The sequence below is a fragment of the Nerophis ophidion genome, linkage group LG19, assembly GCF_033978795.1.
Source record: "Nerophis ophidion isolate RoL-2023_Sa linkage group LG19, RoL_Noph_v1.0, whole genome shotgun sequence".
NCBI lineage: Eukaryota > Metazoa > Chordata > Actinopteri > Syngnathiformes > Syngnathidae > Nerophis > Nerophis ophidion.
In genome coordinates, this window is record NC_084629.1 from 22,727,127 (window position 1) to 22,738,284 (window position 11,158).

At 38.1% G+C, this 11,158-nt stretch overlaps 1 protein-coding gene across 1 annotated transcript; it reads right to left on the reverse strand.

Annotated features, from left to right (window-relative positions):
• Positions 1-3,614: 3,614 nt before the first annotated feature.
• Positions 3,615-10,598, reverse strand: LOC133538179 (cytochrome c oxidase copper chaperone). Its single transcript, XM_061879546.1, has 4 exons — positions 10,459-10,598; positions 5,731-5,856; positions 5,539-5,659; positions 3,615-3,754 (listed from the first exon to the last, which is right to left on the reverse strand). Exons 2-3 carry the CDS (start codon positions 5,847-5,849, stop codon positions 5,575-5,577), a joined length of 204 nt encoding a protein of 67 aa, XP_061735530.1. The 5' UTR covers positions 5,850-5,856; positions 10,459-10,598; the 3' UTR covers positions 3,615-3,754; positions 5,539-5,574.
• Between the last annotated feature and the right edge of the window lie 560 nt (positions 10,599-11,158).

Below are 11,158 nucleotides of genomic sequence, written 5' to 3' on the forward strand. Positions count from 1 at the left end.
CTTTTGAAACAACATATGCTGCCATCTAAGCACCGTCTTTTTCATGGACGCCCCTGCTTATTTCAGCAAGACAATGCTAAGCCACATTTAGCACGTGTTACAACAGCGTGGCTTTGGGAAAAAAAAAAAAGAGTGCGGGTACTTTCCTGGCCTGCCTGCAGTCCAAACCTGTCTCCCATCGAAAATGTGTGGCGCATTATGAAGCGTAAAATACGACAGCGGAGACCCCGGACTGTTGAAAGACTGAAGCTCTACATAAAACAAGAATGGGAAAGAATTCCACTTTCAAAGCTTCAACAATTAGTCTCCTTAGTTCCCAAACGTTTGAGTGTTGTTAAAAGAAAAGGTGATGTAAAACGGTGGTGAACATGCCCTTTCCCAACTACTTTGGCACGTGTTGCAGCCATGAAATTCTAAGTTAATTATTCTTTGCAAGAAAAATAAAGTTTATGAGTTTGAACATCAAATATATTGTCTTTGTAGTGCATTCAATTGAATATGGGTTGAAAAGGATTTGCAAGTCATTGTGTTCCGTTTATATTTACATCAAACACAATTTCCCAACTCATATGGAAACGGGGTTTGTATATATACATACATATATATATATATATATATATATATATACACATACATATATACATATACATAAATATACCGTATTTCCGTGAATTGCCACCAGGTATATAGTATGCGCCTGCCTAGAATTACCGCCGGGTCAAACTCGTTTTGCAAAATAATTAGCGCATGCTTAGCATTACCGCCGGCTCAGGATTAACGCCGGGTCAAACTCGTTTTGCAAAATATTATTTTTATTAGCACACGTCTAGAATTTCCACCAGGTCAAACTCGTCACGTCACGAGTGACACTTCACCCGTCATCATTTTCAAAATGGAGGAGGCTCATTTCAGTAATTTGAAATCACATTAAGGGAAGAAGATTAAGAGCTATTCAGTAGGATTTAAGGCCCAAGCTATTGAATATGCTAAAAGGACAGTTTTATTAATATACCGTAGTTGCGTGTGTCAAATATGAGTCATTAAATGACTCCCGCCTCCTGGTGGTGAGAGCGCTAGTGATCCTTCTTGCGACTACTCGGCTGCAGAAGAAGTGACAACAAGCAGCAAGAGTGAGCAGCGATCGTTTATTTTTTCCTCACGCTTGCACTTTTAACATGAAGATTACATATCTAAAATAAAACAGTTTTGTAAACTGGACTTTCAATCGAAGCAGGAGGTAATACAGGAAGATCTCCACAGAGAGACAGAGAGACTTTTAAAACTGAAGAAAGATAAGACAGACTTCTCAAGTTATCGATGCTTTTGATCAGAAGGAGCTGCGCATGGACTTCATTTATAAGAAAAGGTAAGACCATAATAATGTTTTTTTTAATTAAATGTGCTTTTCATTATGCAATCCTTACATCACACTCAAATTTATAAGCGCAGGCCTAAATTTACCGCATTCCTATGGTAAGCGCCGGAGTGAGAAGAGGTTTTAAAATAATTAAAGCACGCTTGCCTTTACCGCATGCCTTTGGTAAACGCCGGAGTGAGGTTTTAAATTAATAAGCGCCCCGGCGGCAATTCAAGGAAATACGGTATACGTATATATATATATATACACAGTGGGGCAAAAAAGTATTTAGTCAGCCACCGATTGTGCAAGTTCTCCCACTTAAAATGATGACAGAGCTCTGTAATTTTCATCATAGGTACACTTCAACTGTGATAGACAGAATGTGAAACAAAAATCCAGGAGCTCACATTGTAGGAATTTTAAAGAGTTTATTTGTAAATTATGGTGGAAAATAAGTATTTGGTCACTTCAAACAAGGAAGATCTCTGGCTCTCACAGAACTGTATTAATGGCACTTGTTTGAACTCGTTATCTGTATAAAAGACACCTGTCCACAGCCTCAAATGGTCAGACTCCAAACTCCACTATGGCCAAGACCAAAGAGCTGTTGAAGGACACCAGGAAAAGAATTGTAGACCTGCACCAGACTGGGAAGAGTGAACCTACAATAGGCAAGCAGCTTGGTGTGAAAAAATCAACTCTGGGAGCAATTATCAGAAAATGGAAGACACACAAGACCACTGATAATCTCCCTCAATCTGGGGCTCCACGCAAGATCCCGTGGGGTCAAAATGATCATGAGAACAATAAGCAAAAATCCCAGACCCACACGGGGGGACCTGGTGAATGACCTGCAGAGAGCTGGGACCAAAGTAACAAAGGTTACCATCAGTAACACACTACGCCGACAGGGAATCAAATCCTTCAGTGCCAGATGTGTCCCCCTGCTTAAGACAGTGCATGTCCAGGCCCATCTGAAGTTTGCCAGAGAGCACATGGATGATACAGCAGAGGATTGGGAGAATGTCATGTGGTCAGATAAAAAAAAATAGAACTTTTTGGTATAAACTCGACTCGTCGTGTTTGGAAAAAGAAGAATACTGAGTTGCATCCCAAGAACACCACACCTACTGTAAAGCATGGGGGTGGAAACATCATGGTTTAAGGCTGTTTTTCTGCTAAGGGGACAGGACGATTGATCCGTGTTAAGGAAAGAATGAATGGGCCCATGTATCGTGAGATTTTGAGCCAAAACCTCCTTCCACCAGTGAGAGCTTTAAATGGTTGACCAAATACTTATTTTCCACCATAATTTACACATAAATTCTTTAAAATTCCTACAATGTGAATTCCAGGATTTTTTTTCACATTCTGTCTCTCACAGTTGAAGTGTACCTATGATGAAAATTACAGACCTCTGTCATCATTTTAAGTGGGAGAACTTGCACAATCGGTGGCTGACTAAATACGTTTTTGCCCCACTGTATATATATATATATATATATATATATATATGCACACACATGTATATAGACACATACTTATATAAAATACATATATATATATACATATACACATGTATATATACACACATACTTATAGACTATAATATATACACGGTATATAAAAACGTGTATATACGTACACATGTATATGTACACGTATATATATATATATATATATATATATATATATACACACATATACTATAATATATATATATAAAAATATATTCGCACATACATATATATACACACACATACATATACACACACGTATACATATATGTACACACACAGATATATACATATGTGTACAGACACACATACACATATATATATATATATACACACATACACACACACGTATGTATACACACACAATTTTTTAAAAGCATATATATATATATATATATATATATTCTAAGCATTTCTATGTTCAAATGTGATTGTTATGACACTTGAATTGATTCATGTGTTGGACAACAAACAAATTATCAAGTCAATTGCCAGTGAGAGTCAATGTGCAATGTGACTGTGTGAGCCCTAAATGTAAAGGACAAAACGTGTTATGCTGGCATGGAGCTGCAAGTGTGAGCAGGAATGGAGATATGTCAAGTATTGCCTGCAGTTATTTTTAAGCCCGAGTGCGAAGCAGGGACAGCAGACTTTCGCAGAGAGGAGACCTTCACCTCCACATAACACCACATTCATCATTCATAGTCCCCCCCTGCAATGAAGCCAGGCTCATGAACTTATTGCATAGAACTTTTATTCCATTCAACACACAAGTCTCGCTTTTAAAAAACAAAACATAATTCACGTGTTCCATCCAGATGAATAAATAAAGAAGTGGAACTCAGTTGCTGGGTCATCTTCCTTTTGCACCACAACACTGCAGGGGGAAGAACAAAGTCCGACTATGAGACTTGGGTCAAGTTCAAGATCCTTAATTTAACATTTCGCTCGCCGATTGACTCTCGTCCAATACTCTTCACACAACAAGCGGACGTGTGGAGACATGCTTGGATTTAGCACAAGTGTGGCCATCACACTCATGCATGGACCAGTTTCACTTCGAAAAACAAATTAGCAGTTTCCACTTTGCTAACAATTAGGGCTGGGCGATAAAACCATTTACATTATTCCTGACACGTTTACTTCCAGTCAACCAAAACAAGATGGCTACTGGCCAGCAAACCGCGTGCGAATTACCAGAGTACGCATCAGGGGTGTCCAAACTACGGAAGCTTAGCGAGTTTGGCCCGCCAGACGTCACAAGTTTAATAAGGAATCTGGCTAGACGATTATGGCAAAAATAACAATCACCATTATTTTTGATTGATATCGTAATCACGATTATTACATGATTATTAATTAGTTTGAAAACGGGTATTTATTGGGAAACCACTTTAAATACAGTTAAGAAAAAGGATAATTAGTAAATAATAAACCACAACAACAACAAACAAAAAATATATATATATATGAGTAAACATTGATTGATTGATAAATATATACACACATATATATATATATATATATACACACACACACACGCATATATGTATATATATATATACATACACATCACATACATACACACATATATATAATAGCAGTAATAATACATTTAAATAATTAAAATAAAAATTCAATTTTTTGTTTTTTTATTTCCATTTTGTACCTTCTACACTTATTTTACCACCATAAAGTGTGTGCTTTTTGTGTCACATAAAATGTAATAAAATGCTCACATTTATTGATGCAATACATCTTTATTGGTATTTAAGGGCAAAGGATAATTGTGTAAATGTATAAATAAGTGCTTTAAGTACATTATGTTTGGGTGAGGTACTTATTTGAAATATTTATTTTGTTAGCCCAGTCAGACCGGATGTGGCGCACCGCACTATTATTGTGAGGCGGTAAGTGTGCGCCATCGACATGCAATCGATATCAATAAAAAATGAAGGGGCTGTTTGTTTTTCTTCTTTGTCAGAAAAAAACAGGAGCATGGAAACAAGGTTGGTTGCACGAACAAAAACACTCGCTCTCTGGATACCGAGCCAAAAAGGAAGTGATCACTGATCAGTGGGAGTGACACGCTAACAGCCAATCAGGTTATCAACTATCACGTTTGGTTGATTCTTTGCATGGAGTGAGAAGAGAAAGTCAAAATGAAGGAAAAGTCACCTGGACACTTTTTGGATGTTTTCAAAAGGGACCGTAGTCAGACCAATGTGGTCTGCAAATGATGCAAGGCGCTCGTCCCCACCAAGACCTTAGCCGCGCTCACTCTTTATACCACAGCTGTAACTTCCTGGCACTAAACCTGCAGAAAGAGTTCTTCCCAGGTTTCTTTATGTTTACATGTTCACACTTTGCACTATTTTGTTACACCTTATGAAACATTTCCAACGTATTCTTTCATTTTAAAAGCTTATTGTTAAGAGTGATTAAATGCGATTTTAATATTTTGTTGACATCCATGCTTGTGTTGACATGTTCAATCCTGCCTGCAGCTTATTTTCCATAAGTCACAAAAATATAAATAATTATCGATATCGACCGATATGAAAGACTGATATCGTGATACAGTTTCAGCCATATCGCCCAGCCCTATGACAATGTTTAGCGTTATTATTTTGTCAAAATATTGCATATTGTGTTACTTACCACACACACGCACACGTGCACACACACAGAAATCCGTTAGATCTTGAACCCAAGCTGCCTCATGCAGTCTTTGTGGGCCTCAATCAGGTCTGTGCAGTTCTCTTCGCCCTTTTCGATGATGCTAAAGAGCAGAAAAACACACGTTAGACGTCACAGGGGTATTTCCGAAAGAGCGTCAGACGAGATAGTTACCACGCGTCTCGAACTTTCTTGGTTTCTGGACAAGCGCAGCACGGCCTGAGTGGCTTCTTCTCCTCACCACCCGGTGCGAGGGCGCCGGCCTCCACGCTGGCAGCAGACACGGTCGACATCTTCTGGCTACATGGCACACGAGGACAAGAAAACCAATGTAGCACCTAATGTCGCTTCACAGCAGAAAAGAAACTGACGTTTCTGACAAGTAGCATTATCACTGGGGGACTCGAGGACAAGAAATAGCACAAAAAGCACTCCTGACTGCTAAGCTAGCACTCTAAAATGTATAAACAAAATGGGCAGATTGATGCAAGGTATAGCATCAGTATATGTTCAATAATACATTAATTAGATCAATGTGTTTAATCGCAATAACGTTTTTTGTACTTGTTTATAAACTCAGAAAACAAAAGCCAGTGGTATTTATTTGCTTTTTTAAATTGTGTTGCACTTTTGACTATTATAACTATATGTGAATGCTGTATGTGCACAAGCAGTGGAAACGAAATGCTAACGTTAGCATGCGACAAGTGTCAAGTTAGATATAATGATAAATGGTAAATGGGTTATACTTGTATAGCGCTTTTCTACCTTCAAGGTACTCAAAGCGCTTTGACACTACTTCCACATTTACCCATTCACACAGGCAGGAGCTGCCATGCAAGGCGCTAACCACGACCCATCAGGAGCAAGGATGAAGTGTCTTGCTCAAGGACACAACAGACATGACTAGGTTGGTAGAAGGTGGGGATCGAACCGGGAACTCTCAGGTTGCTGGCACGGCCACTCTTCCAACTCCGCCTACGCCACGTGGTCAGTCTATGATAGACTGACCACACCTCCTCTTTTCACTGGATATGTCGTCTTTGCGGAGCTGTCCGGGTGGAGTTTCTTAAATGCCCCGAATGTCCGGCATTTTAAGTTGGGGTTGCGTGTATTTTCAATATACGTTCAGGTTTAAGAAGGGGTTAAAAACAAAACAAAAAGTGGTGCGCGCAACAGCATTGGTGAGGGAGGGGCAGAGACAGAGAGAGCGACAGAGTTATGATAAACGCGCATGCGTCGTCGCCAGGCCCTGCTTTTTACCCATAGATTTATCAGATTTTATTATCTATAGCAGGGGTGTCAAAAGTGTGCCCCGGAGGCCATTTGCGGCCCACAGCTAATGTTTTAAAGGCCCACGGTAAATTCTAAAAATACTATTGAAATAAACAAAAACATAAACAAAAGTGAAATAAAAAACCTTAAAGGCTGAATGTAATTTACAAAAAGTTGCAACATTGACTAATAAAACAAAGCTTTTGGTTTTCTTTCAAACGGTCATTGCTCAAAACATAATATTGAATCAAAATCAATGTTATTATGAATTATTGACCTATCCAAGTTTCTGATTACTTCACATCAAATATTCCACTAAGAAAAATATTTTTTGTGGAAGATGTAGCAAATTTGTTAAAGGGGAACATTATCACCAGACCTATGTAAGCGTCAATATATACCTTGATGGTGCAGAAAAAAGACCATATATTTTTTTAACCGATTTCCGAACTCTAAATGGGTTAATTTTGGCGAATTATATGCCTTTCTGTTTATAGGTCACGTGGTGATGACGTCAGAACGTGAAGTCTCCGAGGTAACACAGCCACCATTTTCATTTTCAACACATTACAAACACCGGGTCTCAGCTCTGTTATTTTCCGTTTTTTCGACTGTTTTTTGAAACCTTGGAGACATCATGCCTCGTCGGTGTGTTGTTGGAGGGTGTAACAACACTAACAGGGAGGGATTCAAGTTGCACCACTGGCCCGAAAATGCGAAAGTGTCTGCCGCCAGACCCCCATTGAATGTACCAAAGTGTCTCCACATTTTACATGGCACAGAGATGTATGGATAACCTGCAGATGCATTTGCAACGATAAAGTCAACTAAATCACAAAGGTGAGTTTTGTTGATGTTGACTTATGTGCTAATCAGACATATTTGGTCGTGGCGTGACTGCCAACTAATCGATGCTAACATGATATTTACCGGCGGTGCTAAAGCAGACATGGCACAGAGATGTATGAATAACCTGCAGATGCATTTGCAACGATAAAGTCAACTAAATCACAAAGGTGAGTTTTGTTGATGTTGACTGCCAGCTAATCGATGCTAACATGCTACGCTAATCGATGCTAACATGCTATTTACCGGCGGTGCTAAAGCAGACATGGCACAGAGATGTATGGATAACCTGCAGATGCATTTGCAACTATATTACGTTTTCTTCCACCCACATTTAATGTGTAAAAAATACTTACCAATCGACGGATTTAAGTTGCTCCAGTGTCACAAGATGCGAAAGTCCTGATTGTTTGGTCCGCACATTTTACCGGCGATGCTAATGCAGCTATTCGGCCATGCTATGGCTATGAATAGCGTCAATAGCTATTCGCTCAATAGCTTCAGTTTCTTTTTCAATACTTTCATACTCCAACCATCTGTTTCAATACATGCGTAATCTGTTGAATCGCTTAAACCGCTGAAATCAGAGTCTGAATCCGAGCTAATGTAGCTATATCTTGCTGTGGTATCTGCCATTGTTTGTTTACATTGGGCAGCACTGTATGACATCACAGGGAAATGGATAGTCGCATCGCAAATAGCGAAAATCAAGCACTTTAAAGCTTTTTTGAGGGCTATTCGGGGACCGGTAAAATTTTGGAAAAAAAATTCAAAAAATACAACAAGCCACTGGGAACTGATTTTTATTGTTTTTAACCCTTTTGAAATTGTGATAATGTTCCCTTTTAAATAAATAATCCAAAAATGTATATTTTGTTGTTTTTTTACTGTACTGAAAATGAACCGAACCGTGACCACTGAACTGAGGTACGTACCGAACCGAAATTTTTGTGTACCGTTACACCCCTAACTTTTACCGAAGAATACACAATTATTCTCAACAAGAGGACAAATATAATCTTAGAGAAAAATGTAATTTAAAAAATGTGTATGCATGTACAACACTTAAGACAGACCTTCAGTATATCAGTATGTGGAATTAAATTATGGAATGGATTAAGCAAAGGAATCAAACAATGTATTAATATGATCCACGTAAAGAAACTCTTCAAAGTTAAAAGTGTTTACAAAGTACAGAACTATGATAAACATTCTGAATTTATTTCACCCATTTTTTCTCAAAATAATCTTACTCACCTCACCATATGAAATATAACTTACTTCACCAAGCATTATTTATTTTTATTGTGATTACTTATGGCAGTGGTTCTCAAATGGGGGTACGCGTACCCCCGGGGGTACTTGAAGGTATGCCGAGGGGTACGCGAGATTTTTTTTAAATATTCTAAAAATAGCAACAATTCAAAAATCCTTTATAAATATATTTATTGCATAATGCTTCAACAAAATATGAATGTAAGTTCATAAACTGTGAGAAGAAATGCGACAATGCAATATTCAGTGTTGACAGCTAGATTTTTTTTGTGGACATGTTCCATAAATATCGATGTTAAAGATTTCTTTTTTTGTGAAGAAATGTTAAGAATTAAGTTCATGAATCCAGATGGATCTCTATTACAATCCCCAAAGAGGGCACTTTAAGTTGATGATGATAACCTTTATGTGTAGAAATCTTTATTTATATTTGAATCACTTGTTTATTTTTTTTAACAACTTTTTAGTTATTTTCATCTTTTTTCCAAATAGTTCAAGAAAGACCACTACAAATTAGCAATATTTTGCACTGTTATACAATTTAATAAATCAGAAACTGATGACATAGTGCTGTATTTTACTTCTTTATGTCTTTTTTGCAACCGAAAATGATTTGCTCTGATTAGGGGGTACATCACTGAAAGAAGGTTGAGAACCACTGACTTATGGAGTATAGTGTGAATAAATTGAGAACAGGAAGTGAACAAAAGTTTTAGCAACTGTTATGTAAAAGAAAAGGGGTAGGAATAAATACGCTCTGATTCTTCCTACTCCTTTTCAAACATGTTGAAAAGAGAAACTGGAAATTGTGATGTATCATGTTGTATGCTTGCATGTTCGAAATAAACTCCAACTCTACTCATTTATACGGCAATTAATATTATGCAATATCGTTATCGCAACGTATATATCACGATATACATTTTAGCCAACGCCATCTCTGTTCAGGGGTTTCATCTGACTTTTACTGCTATACCAACTTGGACGTTGCCTCGTCAAACTGAAAGTGAGTTGAGTGATTACAGCCATCGTTTCCTCATTCTATTCTCTTGAGACAATTTCCTTTGATCTCTCGTTCAGTGCACAGTTGATTGCACACGCCCCCAGGGAGGCTGTGATGACGTAATAAGGGTTACAGTTAAAGGACACACGTGCCAGAATTGGAGGCGTGTCCACCGGAAGTAACGCCACTCACGCGTGTACATTTGACTCGATACCCCAACACTGTCGTGTACAAAATGCGGGGGCCAATGAGCAAATACGAAGAGCCGCTGTCTAGTTTTGCGGTGTTGGTGGTGGTATTCAAACGCGTACAACTTGCCAACGTCAGACATTACATGACTGACACATGTGGATGGCTAACTAGCTTAGTAGCTAAAACGCGACGCCGTTACGTCACGCCTCAAGTTCCCAAAAGCCGGGAAAAGTCCACGTTTCCTTTCACAAACGACAACGTTTAGCCCAATAACGGCCCAACCGGTATTCTCTGTGTCAGAGCCGACTTACCAGTAGAAGGAGGCAGTGGGTGATGCTAACAAGCGTTTCACCTTCACGACGGACGACAGGAAGTAACCGGCGCTTATTGGCTTTACACAATGTCACGTGACCACGGCAGCGGCTCAAAGGCCTCTGGGATATGTGGTCCTCTTGCCGTTCACAGGCGAAGGCGTTTTTCAACTTATTTAAGTCAGGGTCCACGTTAATCAATTCATATATGGTAATAAATTTGTGTGTTTTTTTTTTGCATTATGGTCAAAACATATGGAAGCCTGTTTCCGCCACACACACACAAAAAAATCCCCAGTAGGTAGAAATTAAGAGAACAAAAGTCATAACTATGAAATAAAGAATAATAATTATAACATTAAAAAAAAAGTCTAAATAATACGCAATTTGTAATCTTATAATTAAAAATTTTCATCTCATTTCATCTTTTTTTAATCTTATAATTATTAGTTTTTTTTATCTCATAGTTCACAATTTATATCATTGGTCCCCAATTGGGTCCGGGCCGCAGATTAATTTTTTATTATTTTATTTTTTTATTAAATCAACATAAAAAAACACAAGATAGACTTACAATTAGTTCACCAACCCAAAAACCTCCCTTTTTCATGACAAAGAAAAAAAAAAAATAATAAAAAAAAATATATATATATATAGCCTCATGATTCTGACTTTTTGGACACTCGGGTGAAGAGAGGGG